Source organism: Artibeus jamaicensis, unplaced genomic scaffold (assembly GCF_021234435.1).
Source record: "Artibeus jamaicensis isolate MK-2021 breed Jamaican fruit bat unplaced genomic scaffold, CSHL_Jam_final contig_391, whole genome shotgun sequence".
In the NCBI taxonomy this organism is placed as follows: domain Eukaryota; kingdom Metazoa; phylum Chordata; class Mammalia; order Chiroptera; family Phyllostomidae; genus Artibeus; species Artibeus jamaicensis.
In genome coordinates this window covers 15,532,908-15,550,071 of record NW_026521814.1, presented here as the reverse complement: position 1 = coordinate 15,550,071, position 17,164 = coordinate 15,532,908, and the positions used below count along the sequence as shown (strand labels likewise).

Here is a 17,164-nt window from a genome sequence, read left to right as displayed (position 1 = left end):
AGTGCTGACTCTGCAAAGAATGTTGTCTACAGCTTGGTGATGATGTTGTGGATGTGAATATTGCTCTTTTTTTCAGGTCCTCCTTCACCTCCCCTTGACCTGCATGTGACTGATGCTGGAAGAAAGCACATTGCCATTGCATGGAAGCCTCCAGAGAAAAATGGTGGAAGCCCTATTATAGGATACCATGTTGAAATGTGCCCAGTAGGCACTGAGAAATGGATGCGAGTTAATTCTCGCCCCATCAAAGACCTGAAATTCAAGGTTGAAGAAGGTGTCGTTCCTGACAAGGAGTACGTTCTTCGAGTGCGGGCTGTCAATGCTGTTGGTGTCAGTGAGCCCTCTGAAATCTCCGAGAACGTGGTTGCCAAAGACCCAGACTGTAAGAACGTGGCTTCTTTTGTAATTAATAAAACAGGTTTTACTCATGCATTGCATTTTGACATACCTTTTAACCCTCTTTTGGGTTATATCTTGCAGGCCAGCCAACAATTGATCTGGAAACTCACGACATTGTTGTTATTGAAGGTGAAAAATTAAGCATTCCTGTTCCCTTCAGAGCTGTCCCAGTTCCGACTGTTAGTTGGCACAAAGACGGCAAAGAAGTTAAAGAAAGTGATCGACTAACAATGAAGAGTGATCACATCTCTGCACACCTTGAAGTTCCCAAGAGTGTCCATGCAGATGCTGGAGTTTACACCATTACCCTGGAGAACAAGCTCGGCTCAGCAACTGCCTCGATCAATGTCAAAGTCATAGGTAAGCATTCTTTAATAAAACACTAGACATTCTACACATGTTAGGAAAATTAGTTAATTTTACAGTGTCAGTATAAACTGTTTCATGAGTTGGCCATCTGTAAACTAAATGTCCTTTCAGATTATTTCTAACAATAAGAGAAGCAAAGCAATTCTAAAGAGACAAATCAGTAGTTAAACTCTGATTAGACTAAATTACTTCTGCATGTGAGGTACTAATTTAAATAAAAGATATACTCAAAGAAGGATAAAATAACCACTATTCCTTTATTAATTATATTTGCATTTTTTAAATAGTTTTCAACCAGGGGAAGTAACATCTTCTTCCCCCTCCTCCTGCACACATGAATGGTCTTTGGAAATTTGGGGGCTCTTTTTCTTGGAACAAAGATTCAGGGGGAGCTGCCAACATTTAGTAGTTGGGGGCCAAGGTTATTAAATGGCCTGCAGTGTAAGGGGCACTCCTGCATATCATACTGTCCCACCCAAAGTGTGAATAGTCCCACTTAGAGAAAGAATATACTAGTCATATGCTGACTCTTCAAATAACTATGAATTTTATTTCTAATAGGCCTACCTGGGCCATGCAAAGATATTAAAGCCAGTGATGTGACCAAGAATTCTTGTAAGTTAACCTGGGAACCTCCAGAATATGATGGCGGAAGCCCTATTCTTCATTATGTCCTGGAACGCAGAGAGGCTGGGAGGAGGACGTATATACCAGTCATGTCCGGGGAGAATAAACTATCTTGGACTGTAAAAGATCTCATACCAAATGGTGAATACTTCTTCCGCGTTAAAGCTGTCAACAAGATTGGTGGAGGAGAATATATAGAACTGAAAAATCCAGTCATTGCTCAAGATCCAAAGCGTAAGTTTGGGCATGAATGTGACATAGCTAGGAATTAATATGCAATTTTTTAAGAAGATGGATTTCCGTATGTTAACAATTTTTCTCTTGTGCTTCAGAACCCCCTGATCCACCTATAGATGTTGAGGTTCATAACCCAACAGCTGAGGCAATGACTATTACATGGAAGCCACCTTTGTATGATGGAGGGAGCAAGATAATGGGCTATATCATAGAGAAGATTGCTAAGGGTGACGAAAGGTGGAGGCGATGCAATGAACACCTGGTACCAGTCCTGACCTATACAGCAAAAGGACTTGAAGAGGGAAAGGAATACCAATTCCGTGTGCGAGCAGAAAATGCTGCTGGCATTGGGGAACCTTCTCGGGCCACCCCTCCAACCAAAGCTGTAGATCCAATTGGTAAGTTTTGTTTAATGGGGTTGGTATTTTCTTATTATGAAATAAAAGAGAATCATATTTTGCCAGATATTTGCATCAGAACTGAAAGTAATTATTGTTTTTAATCATTACAGATGCCCCAAAAGTCATTATGAGAACAAGCCTAGAAGTGAAACGAGGTGATGAAATAGCACTTGACGCAACAATTTCTGGGTCACCTTACCCAACCATCACGTGGCTGAAGGATGAAAATGTTATTACACCAGAGGAAATTAAGAAGCGAGTAGCACCCACAGTCAGGAAGAAGAGGGGTGAAGTTCAAGAAGAAGAACCTTTTGTTCTGCCTCTCACAGAGCGTTTGAGTATCAACAATAGTGTAAAAGGGGAGTCTCAGTTACGTGTCCGAGATTCTCTTCGACCTGACCATGGCATGTATATGATCAAAGCTGAAAATGACCATGGTGTCGCCAAAGCTCCTTGTACTGTCAGTGTGCTGGGTAAGTGGTTAAAACTACCCTGCCCGATGGAAGACAGTCTATGTCACAGTTTTAGTAAAACGAACATAAAAAGTTTGGGGGTGGGCAGTTAAGAGAAGTGGGGAATAGCGTCAGCAAGGTATCCTCTGTCTTGTCTCTTCCTGCTAGGTAGGTAAAAGAGATCAAACCACTTGGGTATTCACCAGCTAATGTGACAGAGATAGAAAGGTGTAGGAAAAGCAAAAGATCATGACAGAGGAACATAGTGACATTTGTATTTTCTGCTGTAAAGGTTTCTACACAAATTTTTAATCATTGCTCTCTTTTGGAATATTAGATACACCAGGACCACCAATCAACTTTGTGTTTGAAGATATTAGAAAGACCTCAGTCCTCTGCAAATGGGAACCACCACTAGATGATGGTGGCAGTGAAATTATAAACTACACTTTGGAAAAGAAAGATAAGGCAAAACCTGACTCAGACTGGATTACTATCACTTCAACACTCAGACACTGCAAATATTCAGTGACAAAACTGATTGAAGGGAAAGAGTACCTCTTCCGTGTAAGAGCAGAGAATAGGTTTGGGCCTGGACCGCCTTGTGTTTCAAAGCCACTAACAGCTAAAGATCCATTTGGTAAGGTTCCTTGAGCATCTAAATTTTGCCTTTTTGCCATATGCATTGATATACACATTATCACAGCTGGAAAATTTGAATTTTATCATGCTAGGAAATTAATTCAAATATGCTATCTTTTTTTAAAAAATCAGAGCCACCTGATGCACCTGATAAGCCCATTGTGGAAGATGTTACCAGCAACAGTATGCTAGTGAAATGGAATGAACCAAAGGATAATGGAAGCCCCATCCTGGGTTACTGGCTTGAAAAACGTGAGGTTAATAGTACACACTGGACTCGTGTCAACAGAAGCCTTCTGAATTCTTTGAAGACTAATGTAGAAGGCCTTTTAGAAGGACTCACCTATGTCTTCCGAGTTTGTGCTGAAAATGCAGCTGGGCCTGGAAAGTTCAGTCCCCCTTCAGATCCCAAAACAGCGCGCGATCCAATCTGTAAGTGCTTCCTTCCAGAGAAAGTGGGGTACAGCATGGCAGTGATAATTCATAGTACTCTATTATATACTTGAAAGTGGTGAAGATGGCAAATCTTACATAATACGACTCCAAAAGTGGTGATCATGTGAGGGGATTCTCTTTCCACCACATTTTAAACCCTCACGAGGCAACCTTTTATGGTAATGATTCCACAATATATACATGTATCAAATCATCAGGTTGTATCCCTTAAGTCTATATATGTTACATGTCAGTAACATTATGTAAAGCTGGAAAAATCAAATGAAATACTAGCAATGACTGTGGACACATATACTGAGGTTGCAGTGTAAAGTTTTATAAACATGGCTATATCACTTAACAGTTACATAAAAGTCTTTACCCATATGACATGCAATGTACCATAAAAAAAAAAAAACAGGCTAGGTAAGCTACTGTGCATTTTAAAACCACCAGTGAGTTTTGATTTGTGTCCCTGCATTCCTTCTAGCCCCTCCTGGCCCACCCGTGCCCAGGGTCGCGGACACAAGCTCCACCACCATTGAACTGGAATGGGAACCCCCAGCCTTCAACGGCGGTGGGGAAATCATTGGCTACTTTGTCGATAAGCAGCTGGTTGGCACAAATGAGTGGTCACGCTGCACAGAGAAGATGATCAAGGTCCGCCAGTACACTGTCAAAGAGATCCGAGAGGGCGCCGATTACAAACTGCGAGTGAGTGCCGTCAACGCTGCGGGCGAAGGGCCGCCTGGAGAAACCGGACCTGTTACTGTGGCTGAACCACAAGGCACGTAAAAGTTATATGATAAAGATTATGGCCATTCTGCCAGTAAGGGATTGTTTTCCCCATCTTTCTTGGACTGATGTATGATTGTTCTCTTTCAACAGAGCCTCCAACTGTGGAACTAGAAGTTTCTGCTACGGCTGGAATACAATTAATGGCTGGAAAGACTCTCAGAATTCCCGCTGTGGTCACGGGCCGTCCGGTGCCTACGAGAGTGTGGACCATAGAGGAAGGGGAGCTGGATAAAGACCGTGTTGTGATAGAGAATGTGGGGAGCAAATCCGAGCTAATTATCAAGGAAGCACTGAGAAAGGATCATGGCAGATACGTGATCACAGCCACCAATAGCTGCGGTTCCAAGTCTGCAGCAATCAGGGTAGAGGTTTTTGGTAAGGAACGTTACATGGATCTGTATAGGTTTCTTTCCCTCAGCGATACTATCTTATTACATTGATATTTTGGTGGTGGTTTTATTTTTCAGATGTCCCCGGTCCAGTTCTTGACCTAAAACCTGTTGTAACAAACAGAAAGATGTGTCTGCTGAACTGGTCTGACCCAGAAGACGATGGGGGCAGTGATATCACGGGCTTCATTATTGAAAGAAAAGATGCCAAGATGCACACTTGGAGACAGCCTATAGAGACGGATAGGTCTAAATGTGACATCACAGGTCTCCTTGAGGGACAAGAGTATAAGTTCCGAGTGATTGCCAAGAACAAGTTTGGCTGTGGCCCTCCTGTGGAAATAGGACCGATTCTTGCAGTTGATCCACTAGGTAAAAGAGAATGTTTTCATTATGTTTATAAAGGAAATACTGTTTGTTGCTTTTATTCATCAAGACTTATGGCTTCAAACTCCCAACAGTCTCATGATCTAAGCTAAAGAGTAATAAGAAAGGTAAATGAAATAACTACTAGCAACTTAAAGAATACTGTATTTGCTATGACTTCAATATAATTTTTGGTTCATTGTAATTTTTACATAAAACCAACCATGTTTTATGTACTAAAAAACCTGAATCTACTGAAGCTTAGCAATAACCTAAAAATAGTTTAGAAATATTATATCTTTACAGTAGAATGCACTGGAGTAATTAATTCAACAGCCCAGTAGTTAAAGACAGTTCATTGCTTTTGAAAGGCTACAGAACAGATACTGCCTTAAGATAAACGCCTCAGTCTTCCTTTAGACCTCGAATAGTCCCCACCTGGAAGGATATGGAGGCCCCAAACCAGAAAGAGTCATCAGAGAATAAAACCAATCAAAGGAAACCTCCTTGACCAATATGAACAGATATGAAACCCTAACATTGCACACACTAGTAATACACACAGACAGACCATCCAGGGAAACGAGGTCAATGAGGATAACCTGTTCCCTACGAGACGTGGGGAGTTTTCTTCACCACCACCACTACCCACACAAGAAACAAAGTTACATCCTCCACCACTCACTGTAACAGTTCGTCTCGGAATTTTCACTGCAGCTGGAGTTGAATAGATCTGGCTTCCACTACAAAACTCTGTTTCTAGATGAATAATAGCCAATAAGAGTGGATTGGGTCTAGTTTCACCATTCAAAGCTTATTCTTTTAGTTTTGCTCTTTAGGACACAAAACTACAGCACCATTACATAAATTCTCTTTCCACCATGTTCTAAACCCACATGAGGCAATGTGACCCACAGTATGTTCAGTAGACATGGGCACTGTCTGTTAGTAAAAGAGGAAACACTTTGCTCTCAGTTGGTCATTCAAGACAAAACTTCATAGACTTGCTCTCCTAGTTCATTAAGATAGGAAGCTTCCCCAGTGGCAGAGGTAAAATATCTAAAATACTAAGTATTTTTTAAAAGCAGACATGCCTCTCCATTTATTTTTAATTAATAATCTTGATGCTGAAGTTTACTAAGAAAAATTCTGCCTATATTGCCCTGGCTGGTGTGGCTCAATGGATCAAGTGCCGGCCTGCAAACCACAGGGTCACTGGTTTGATTCCCAGTCAGGGCACATTCCTGGATTGCAAGTCAGGTCCCCAGTAGGGGGTGCGCAAGAGGCAACCACACATTGATGTTACTCTCCCTCCCTTCCACTCTGTCTAAAAATAAAATAATTAAAATTACTTTAAAAATTATGCCTATATGAATACCTACAATTCTGGTAACAGATGTTTTGAGAAAGATTTTAAAGATGGATGTTATCAAGATTAGAACAAACAGGAGCCCATTTTCATATAATTAATTTAAAGTACAATATTTCTTATATGAATATTTATTTCATGCTTTTCATTCTAACTTGCTTCTGGTTAAAGGTCCTCCAACGTCTCCTGAGCGGCTCACATACACAGAAAGAACGAAGTCCACTATCACACTTGACTGGAAGGAGCCCCGCAGCGATGGTGGCAGCCCCATCCAGGGCTACATCATTGAGAAGCGGCGTCACGACAAACCTGACTTTGAAAGAGTTAACACTCGGCTCTGCCCAACCACATCTTTCCTGGTTGAAAATCTTGATGAACACCAAATGTATGAGTTCCGTGTCAAAGCCGTCAATGCATGTGGTGAAAGTGAACCATCCCTGCCTCTTAATGTGGTCATACAAGATGATGAAGGTGCAGAATCTGAACATCATAGTAATTTTAGTGCAATTTACAGTGTTGCCTTTATTTCACAGGTTGAGCAGACATCCTTATGACTTTGCTATATTTTTCTCTTTCCCTTCTTCTCTCAGTACCTCCAACTATTAAATTGCGCCTATCTGTTCGAGGAGACACTATCAAGGTTAAGGCAGGAGAACCTGTTAACATACCCGCAGATGTGACAGGCCTTCCAATGCCTAAGATCGAGTGGTCCAAGAATGAAACTGTGATTGAAAAGACTACTGATGCACTGACGATAACCAAGGAAGAAGTGTCTCGAAGTGAGGCAAAGACTGAGCTCAGCATTGCCAAAGCCGTCCGGGAGGACAAAGGAACTTACACAATTACAGCTTCCAATCGCCTTGGCACGGTCTTCCGAAATGTTCATGTTGAAGTGTATGGTAAGTAACATGCTTTCCTACATCAAAACAAACCCCAGTGTCTGTTTAAGAACTGCCTTCTCAGTCTCCTCTGTTCTTTTCCAGATCGTCCGTCCCCACCAAGAAATCTTGCTGTTACCGATATTAAAGCTGACTCTTGCTACTTGACATGGGAGGCCCCTCTTGACAATGGTGGCAGTGAAATCACCCACTATGTCATTGACAAGCGTGATGCAAGTAGAAAGAAATCTGAATGGGAGGAAGTCACCAACACTGCTGTGGAGAAGAGATATGGGGTAAATTCTTTTAAACATTTGCTTATACACATTAAAAGGACAAACCTTGAATGAACACCATTCTAGCACAGCCTTGGAATTTAATGATTAAACTCAAAACCACGCACAAAAGTTTCACTGTAGTTTTTAGCACCATGCACATAAGGCCAGTTAGTAAGTACAATTATTTGAGGTACCGAGTCTCTTTTCCTTGAGATATCCACTATTAGCTACAACAAATCAAGATACTCTCATTTTAAAATGAGATATCACTGAATGGGTAATTATGCTTTTAAATTCTTGTATTTCTCTATGCCAAATTATTTTATTTATTAAAGTTAAAAGTTTCATACTTAGATTATTAGGAGTGTATATACATATACTACACATGACTGCATATGTTCATATACAACCACGTATATACTTACATGCACAAACATAAAATCACATAGTTTTAAAACTCTTGGATTAAAGCTAGTATTTTTATGAGGAGTCCCAGTAATAATGACCTTTCTCCATGTTACAGTCTACATATTTTTAAAGTATATATTTAAGTTTATAGATTTATTTCATTTTATAGTCTTCCCTACCAAAACAACTATTTTTAAAATATGTGAAAATCAATATAAGTATATTTTTTCTAAGAAGTTACTCTTCATCTGATTTCTAGATCTGGAAACTTATCCCCAATGGTCAGTATGAGTTCCGAGTTAGGGCAGTGAACAAATATGGAACCAGTGATGAGTGCAAATCAGATAAGGTGGTCATTCAAGATCCTTATCGCCTTCCTGGACCTCCGGGAAAACCAAAAGTTTTGGAGCGGACCAAAGGTTCGATGCTAGTGAGCTGGACTCCTCCTCTGGACAATGGCGGCTCTCCGATTACTGGCTACTGGCTGGAGAAGAGAGAAGAGGGTGGTGCCTACTGGTCTCGTGTTAGCCGAGCACCAATAACCAAAGTGGGGTTCAAAGGCTTGGAATTTAATGTTCCCCGTTTGATTGAAGGCGTTAAATACCAGTTCAGAGCAATGGCAATAAATGCTGTGGGAATTGGCCCTCCCAGTGAACCATCAGATCCAGCTGTGGCAGGAGATCCCATATGTAAGTATGCTTCCATTTCTGGAATTTGTAAAGGGCGAAGCCACTAAATGCATAAGTCTGCTTTTAAATTTCTCGTGTTTTCCTATGCCAAATTATTTCATTTATCAAAGTTAAAAGTTTCATACTTAGATTATCAGAAGTCTACATGCATATGTGTGTGTATACACACTACACATGGCTGTATATAGTCACTTACACACACATACATATATACACACACAAACATAAAATCATATAGTTTTAAAGCTCTTAGGTTAAACCCAGTATTTTTATGAGAAATCCAAATAATAACCTGAAACTGTGAGCTCCTCTTTGCTCCCTTACCTTAGCAAAGCCCTGTCTCATTAGATACTATGGAAATTTATCCCCTTCACTAAACAGTCAGAGCCTCCAGTAGGAGTTTTTTAAGAAAAGTAAAATGTTGCTAACTTTTCGGTAATACTTATTGAGCAAAAGTATAAAATTCTCAAGCACAATCAGTGGGGTCAAATAAAAGAAAAAATATTTCTGAAATATCTATGAGCAGATGAGTTTAAAAATTAAAACACCATGGCCTTAATGCTTAATTGCAATTACTGTATAATATATCTGATTAGATTCTCTATAGGAAAAAAAAGTGATTTGTTATAAAGAAGACTTGAAATACTCTAAGCTCTCTATGGATCCTATGTATAAAATGAAGTAGTAGCCATTTGTTCACTCAGCAAGCTAGTACTGAACATGCACTTGTGCAAGGAACTGTGTTAGGCCCTGCAGAGGGAAGAGCTATGGTTAAAAAGGTGGAGTAAAAGAATCTCTGTAGTTGTAGATCACTGTCGGAAATGTAAAGGATTATGAGGTGATTTGATCGTCATAGACAATGACTGTGTAAGGCATTAAGAATAGTGTTGGAAAGTTTACCAGCTAACGGTGAGCTCATTTTTAATTTTATAGTGAAATAAATTAAATTTTTCAGTAGAGAATATTGCAGAGTCTCATTGAAGGGATCCGAAAAGTAAAATAGCTTTTCACCAATCATGTGTAAATAGAATACAGATCTATCTAGAGATAGCAAGTAGTCTTTCTAATCCCAGTTAGTCATTTACTTTCTTTGTTTTTGCAGTAAGCCTAAAAGAAAATAGACTATTTCTTGTTTTTCTCTTTTCTAGAAGGTGATTTGTTTTTTTTTTGGCATTCCTATTTTAACATTCTAATAGATTAAAAATAAAATAATGATCATGTATAGTAAAATATTACTATGGTATAAAAATCTAGTGTTCCATCAACTGTAAAACTTTATTTATTTATTTATTTGTTTGTTTATTTTCACTAGATCCACCTGGGCCACCGTCTTGCCCAGAGGTGAAAGACAAAACAAAGTCAAGCATCTCCTTAGCATGGAAACCTCCAGCCAAAGACGGTGGGAGTCCAATCAAAGGATACATTGTAGAAATGCAAGAAGAAGGCACTACTGACTGGAAAAGAGTAAATGAACCAGATAAACTTCTAACTGCCTGTGAATGTGTGGTGCCAAATTTGCAAGAACTCAAAAAGTACAGATTCAGAGTGAAAGCTGTCAATGAAGCTGGTGAATCTGAACCAAGTGACACAACTGGAGAGATCCCTGCTACTGATATCCAAGGTACTGGTCCTTACTCCACTGATGGACTCATCTTTGGATCTTATTATGAGATTGATGAATTTACTGAAGACATGTCAATTACTGTTTTGAATAAGGTGAGCTAAATCTTGTTCATTATTCATGGTGTTACAGAGGCACCAGAAGTTCACATTGACATTGGCGCACTGGACTGCCTGATTTGTCAAGCTGGCTCGCAGATTAGGATTCCTGCTGTCGTCAAGGGGCGCCCAACACCAAAATCATCTTGGGAATTTGATGGAAAGGCAAAGAAGGCGATGAAGGTAAGACAATTATAATTCTCTGTGTCTCCCACTAAATCACCCTCAGGAATATTCACACTGCAACTGACCATCTTCATTTCTAACAGGATGGAGTTCATGATATACCAGAAGATGCAAAGGTAAAAAAAAAAATTTTTTTAATGATTCACAACCTAGTTGACTTCATTCAATATATAACTAGGGTGTGGGTTTTTTCATTCAATATATAACTAGTGTGTGGGGTGTTTTTTGTACAGCTGGAGACTGCTGAAAACTCATCAGTAATTATTATTCCGGAGTGTAAACGATCTCACACAGGCAAATACAGCATCACAGCCAAGAATAAAGCAGGACAAAAGACTGCAAGTTGCAGAGTTAAAGTCATGGGTAAGAAAAAGTTTTAAAATGACTATGGAATAAGGACAAATTATTTTTAAAGGACCACAACACTTACATTGTGATATGCATTCAACAGATGTACCTGGGCCACCCAAAGATCTGAAAGTCAGTGACGTCACAAGAGGCAGCTGCAGACTTACCTGGAAGATGCCAGATGATGATGGAGGAGACAGGATCAAAGGCTATGTAATCGAGAAGAAGACCATTGATGGGAAAGCCTGGACTAAAGTCAATCCAAACTGTGGAAGCACCTCATTCGTGGTTCCTGATCTCATCTCTGAACAGCAATATTTCTTCCGCGTACGTGCAGAAAACCGTTTTGGTATTGGCGCACCTGTGGAAACCATTCAGCGGACTACTGCCAGAGATCCAATATGTAAGTTTTTAAACCTACAATCAAAAGAGCATCTCTAACTTGAAAACTAGAGTTATGAAGAATGCTTAATACTTCCTTTAACTCTTTTTAAAGATCCTCCTGATCCTCCTATTAAACTCAAGATTGGCCTCATAACAAAGAACACAGTACACCTGTCATGGAAACCCCCAAAGAATGATGGAGGCTCCCCTGTCACCCACTATCTTGTTGAGTGCCTTGCATGGGACCCCACTGGGAAAAAGAAAGAAGCATGGAGACAGTGCAATAGGCGTGATGTGGAAGAACTGGAGTTCACCGTGGAAGACCTCACCGAGGGTGGGGAATACGAGTTCAGAGTCAAAGCCGTCAATGCTGCGGGAGTCAGCAAGCCTTCCGCCACAGTTGGCCCTGTGATCGTCAAAGACCAGACATGTGAGTACCAGCATATCAGTACAGCACGTCCTCTTTGTGAACATCTTTCTACATGTTTAGTCATAGTCCAAAATAAAAAGAGATACCGTGTTTTCCGGACTATAAGATGCACTTTCTGCCCCAAATTTGGAAGGAAATGGGGGTGTGTCTTATTTATCTGGCATACTGGGCGGGGGGGGGGGCAACGGTGGAGTGGGGTCACAGGAGGCAGGAGCAGGGTTGCTGCTGCATTTTCCTCCCAAATTGGGGCGGGGGGTGCATGTCTTACAGTCCAAAAAATACGGTATATCTATACATCCAGAAGCTGCAATAGGTTGAGTGTAGATGTGGACATATTGCTCAATCACACATTCCCTCAACTTTCACAAAATTATAATATTTCCTTACATATTACCTTTTCCTTACATAAGTAAGGAAAAAACTTAAGTTTGGATTTTCTTAAGAAAATTTTTCACCGTACATGCTGTCTTACTTATCAGAAATCAAGGCACTTCCTCTGGACACTCTGTAAAAGGGGCAAAAAGTAATCATTTGCTCAGCAACTGCCAAGAACCATGTATCTTCACAGTCAACTTTCTTTTTCTCCATTTGAGAAAAAGACACATCTATTTTAACAGGTAAAATATGCACACAAATATAGAAATAATTCCTCCTCTAATTATTGTTACCATCCCTACTACTGTGGGTTTGTTCAATTCTCTCTTCTACATTTAGGAGGGCTATAGTCACAACCCTCTTTGCACATTCTTAGACTAAATTTATGGAAAATGGAAATTTGCTTTGACTCTACTAAAGGTTGTATTTCTTCAAAGAGGAATTCATCTCAGAATCAACAATGGTAGGTCCCTCATAACTGCATAAATACTAAAGGGAATATCATAAAAGAACTCTTATGCCTAAGCTACTACAATTTTCACTCCTCTGTGCTTTTTCGATATCTACATGCATAATGATGTCAGGTGAGAGGCAACAGCTTACATAGCCACACATAGATAAAGGATGGTGACCACATGTACCTGTTCCCATGTTGCTATAAATTAGCTGAAGACAGATCTGTTCTTTATATTGGGCTGGGCTCCAGACCCTGCCTATCACAGACCCCAGTAGCTTTATGGTCATGTGAATTCTATTTTCTATCCTTTAGTGCTTTATGTTCCTAATGACAATTTTCTGTTTTTAATAATCTAGGCCCACCATCAATTGATCTAAAAGAATTCATGGAGGTTGAAGAAGGAACTGATGTTAGCATCGTGGCCAAAATTAAAGGGGTGCCATTCCCAACACTCACCTGGTTTAAAGCTCCTCCAAAGAAGCCTGATAATAAAGAACCTGTTATCTATGACACCCATGTCAACAAACTGGTGGTGGATGATGCTTGCACCTTAGTTATTCCACAGTCTCGCAGGAGTGACACTGCCTTATATACCATCACAGCTGTGAATAATCTGGGAACAGCATCAAAGGAGATGAGACTGAATGTCCTTGGTAAAGATTATATGGTTTTATGAAAACTACATGTTTTTCTGTTCATAAATATAATGCTTGGCTTCAAAATCATTCCACTAACAAAGTTTGCTTTTTTAAACCATTTTAGGTCGTCCTGGCCCTCCAGTGGGACCAATAAAGTTTGAATCTATTTCAGCAGACCAAATGACAATATCTTGGCTTCCACCTAAAGATGACGGTGGGTCTAAGATTACAAACTACGTAATTGAGAAAAGAGAAGCTAATAGGAAGACATGGGTGCGTGTCTCCAGTGAACCTAAAGAGTGCACATACACCATTCCCAAACTGCTAGAAGGCCATGAATATGTATTCCGAATCATGGCCCAGAATAAATACGGCATTGGGGAGCCTCTTGACAGTGAACCTGAAACAGCAAGAAACCTTTTCTGTAAGTAGGACATGATTCACATACAGAGTCATTCTCACTTATGTTTTTCATAGTTTCTTATCGATGTGATTTTTTTCCCCACAGCTGTCCCCGGAGCACCCGATAAACCAACAGTCAGCAGTGTAACTCGTAACTCCATGACTGTCAACTGGGAAGAGCCAGAATATGATGGAGGCTCACCTGTGACGGGATACTGGCTGGAAATGAAAGACACCACTTCAAAGAGATGGAAGAGAGTTAACAGAGATCCTATCAAAGCCATGACTTTGGGGGTTTCTTATAAAGTGACCGGTCTTATCGAAGGTTCTGATTATCAGTTCCGGGTATATGCCATCAATGCTGCTGGCGTGGGCCCAGCAAGCCTGCCATCAGACCCTGTGACCGCTAGAGATCCAGTTGGTAAGCCTTGAAACCACTTTTTTAATTTAATTTTTCCAAAGTGCCATGGGAAAGTCAAAGATACTAACATATACTGGTTCTTTCCAGCCCCTCCTGGTCCTCCATTTCCCCAAGTCACAGACTGGACCAAGTCAACTGCAGATTTGGAGTGGTCTCCTCCACTAAAAGATGGTGGATCCAAAGTAACTGGATATATTGTTGAATATAAAGAAGAAGGAAAAGAAGAATGGGAAAAGGTAATTAACATTTGCATTATGGAATTGTACCACGGATTAACTAATAATGTAGTTGTTATTCTCAATCCCATTAATTTATCTGTATTTTTTGGATTAAGAAATCAAAAAAATACCTCTGGACGGTGTGGCTCAGCTCACTCAAATGTCATCCCATAAACTGAAGGGCCACGGGTTTGATTCCCCATTAGGGCACATACCTCAGTTGCGGGCTTCAGTCCCCAGTCGGGGCACATATGGGAGACAACCAGTTGATGTTCCTCTCACACCACTGTTTCTTTCTCTCTCTCTGGAATAAAAATAGAAAGAAAGAAATCATAAAAATAACACATTTACAACTGAATCCAAACACCTATAATGTCAAAAATCTAATGAAAAGTTAAGCCACATTATTGTTAGTTTATCTTTTGGTTATAAATCCAGAAAAGGTAAAATAAGTGTATAATACAGTCCTTTCTTTTCAATCATGTGACAATAGTTTTAAAACATAACTCCTGACAAAATAGTCCAAGAATTTAGATTAATTTAGTGCCCACCTGTCATACCTGATTCCCAAAACAACTTAAACTGGCAAAAATTTTCCCAAAGACAGTTAGATATGTCATTGGTTATACTTTAGAAAGCCATGGAAACAAGTAGCTACCAAGAACTGTGGTAATTAAAAATGCTTGTGATTTTTCCCTAGGCTAAAGATAAAGAAGTGAGAGGAACGAAACTCGTTGTGACAGGATTAAAAGAAGGAGCATTCTACAGATTCAGAGTTAGAGCAGTCAACATCGCGGGCATCGGAGAGCCTGGAGAAGTCACAGACGCCGTTGAAATGAAAGACAGGATCGGTAACTCATACTTGCATTATTTTTGTAGAAATTTATGTTTTGGATTGGAACTGTAAATTGCATTTACCATGTTCCATTGTTTTCCAGTGTTACCTGATCTTCAGCTAGACGCCAGCGTCAGGGACAGAATTGTGGTCCACGCTGGAGGGGTGATCCGGATCATCGCCTATGTGTCCGGGAAACCTCCTCCCACTGTCACCTGGAACATGAATGAAAAAGCGTTACCTCCGGAAGCCAACATTGAGACCACAGCCATTAGCTCGTCCATGGTCATCAAGAATTGCCAGAGGAGCCACCAAGGTGTCTATTCTCTTCTTGCCAAAAATGAAGGGGGAGAAAGGAAGAAGACAATTATCGTTGATGTATTAGGTAAGTACTTTCAGTCTGTCCACACAACTTCAAGATAATGTTTTTATTTCATCTACAACAAAGCTATGATAAAATAAAACTGTTGCAAATATTTTGGAAAATAAGAAAAATCACCCATAATCCCATCGACCACTCCCTGTTAGCATTTTTTAAAAATTTCCTCCTTGCTTCTTTATCCTATATATATTTTATATGGTTGTACTCATACTGTAAAGATTTGTATGTTGACTTTTTTATATAACATGCCACATAAGCATTTATTATGCTATTATATAATTTTCATAAAGGCAACTTTCCTGCAAATATACATGAATATTTCACAATTTGCTAACGTTGACCATTGGCACATCATGGATTGTGCCTTTCTTTGCTAATTATCACAATACTGCAAAAAATCCCTTAGAAGATTTTCCACATTCTAATTGAAGAGAAGCATCATATTTGATTATCAATATTGCATTCTAGTCACTGAATACAGAGTGGAACTCCACAAAGCTTCTTCATGCCTCACGCAGCCTGCTTTATCCCAGTAATTTGCTCAGCAAGTGAAGCCCTCTCACTCAGATCTCTCTCTCAGCATGTCTCTAGGCACAACTGTACTCCAAGCAGCCAGTTTTTACGTGAAAATAACTAGTTCTATTGAACATAATGAACGTTATGAAAACATTATGGTTCCATTAATGAAAATGGCATATGGAAAACTATCTCATTAAGCAATAATCCTACAAGATTTGACTTCACTTCTTTTTAAAGATTTTATTTACTTATTTTTAAAGAGAGGGGAAGGGAAAGAGAGAGAGGGAGGGAAACATCAATGTGTGGTTGCTACTCGCACGCTTCCTACTGGGGACCTGTCTGCAACCCAGGCATGTGCCCTGACTGGGAATCGAACCAGCAACCTTTTGCTTCACAGCCTGGTGCTCAGTCCACTGAGCCACACCAGCCAGGGGAATAATCCTACAAGATTTTAGATTAGCTTCAAGCTACTACAAGATTTAGATTAGTTTCAAACACCCTTCTTCCCCGTGGCTATTATCTTAACTGGACAACTGGTCTACTTCCAGGTTAAATGTCCACCCTCTCAAAGGTCTCTCTGAGATTTCTGGCCCCTTGTGCTCCTCATTGACTCACTGGTGACACAGAAAAAACTCTCTCCCCTTTGAACAGTGAACTGGACACAAAAAAGTAGCCACGCAGCCACGTTGTCACTCTTCACTACCCCCTGTCTCCCTTTGGGCAGCTCCCCCCTGTCCTATCTGAATCACACATTGCAAAGGAAAAAAAATTACTGTTTCTTCAGCTTCTACTAAAATAGGGGCAACCCATAACTGCTGCAAACCTACTTTATCTAAAAATATGGTGGAAAATACCAAGCAAAGGAAAAGCAACTCGATAAACACAAAATCTTATTTCCTTCATAACATTCCCCCCTTTTATTTATTTATTAGTTTTATCTTTTAATCTTCATCTGAGGGTATTTTTTTTCATTGCTTTTAGAGAGAGAGGAAAAGAGAGAGGGTTTAGAGAGGAAGGGAGGGAGAGAGAGGGGAAGAGAAACATTGATCAGCTGCTTCTCATTTGCGTCCCCAACTGAACCCACACCCTAGGCACATGCCCTTTCTGTTTGCA

General features: G+C 40.1%; 1 protein-coding gene and 1 long non-coding RNA gene across 2 annotated transcripts in view; one reads left to right on the top strand and one right to left on the bottom strand.

Moving 5' to 3' along the window:
* Positions 1–17,164, top strand: part of TTN (titin) — a 270,276-nt gene that overhangs the window by 184,792 nt on the left and 68,320 nt on the right. Inside the window, exons 202-227 of the mRNA XM_053665080.1 lie at positions 77–382; positions 481–759; positions 1,330–1,629; positions 1,728–2,030; positions 2,144–2,506; positions 2,823–3,125; positions 3,260–3,559; positions 4,053–4,349; positions 4,451–4,735; positions 4,828–5,121; positions 6,656–6,955; positions 7,075–7,383; positions 7,468–7,658; positions 8,308–8,737; positions 10,050–10,358; positions 10,491–10,639; positions 10,726–10,758; positions 10,876–11,005; positions 11,094–11,393; positions 11,487–11,804; positions 12,993–13,289; positions 13,399–13,698; positions 13,783–14,097; positions 14,185–14,333; positions 15,016–15,166; positions 15,254–15,535. Of these exons, the coding sequence (XP_053521055.1) occupies positions 77–382; positions 481–759; positions 1,330–1,629; positions 1,728–2,030; positions 2,144–2,506; positions 2,823–3,125; positions 3,260–3,559; positions 4,053–4,349; positions 4,451–4,735; positions 4,828–5,121; positions 6,656–6,955; positions 7,075–7,383; positions 7,468–7,658; positions 8,308–8,737; positions 10,050–10,358; positions 10,491–10,639; positions 10,726–10,758; positions 10,876–11,005; positions 11,094–11,393; positions 11,487–11,804; positions 12,993–13,289; positions 13,399–13,698; positions 13,783–14,097; positions 14,185–14,333; positions 15,016–15,166; positions 15,254–15,535 (6,993 nt within the window). The remainder of the gene's footprint in view (positions 1–76; positions 383–480; positions 760–1,329; positions 1,630–1,727; positions 2,031–2,143; positions 2,507–2,822; positions 3,126–3,259; positions 3,560–4,052; positions 4,350–4,450; positions 4,736–4,827; positions 5,122–6,655; positions 6,956–7,074; positions 7,384–7,467; positions 7,659–8,307; positions 8,738–10,049; positions 10,359–10,490; positions 10,640–10,725; positions 10,759–10,875; positions 11,006–11,093; positions 11,394–11,486; positions 11,805–12,992; positions 13,290–13,398; positions 13,699–13,782; positions 14,098–14,184; positions 14,334–15,015; positions 15,167–15,253; positions 15,536–17,164) is intronic.
* On the bottom strand, positions 13,783–15,337 carry LOC128627394 (uncharacterized). Its single transcript, XR_008391584.1, has 2 exons — positions 15,260–15,337; positions 13,783–14,619 (listed from the first exon to the last, which is right to left on the bottom strand). It is a non-coding gene; the product is annotated as an uncharacterized LOC128627394 (long non-coding RNA).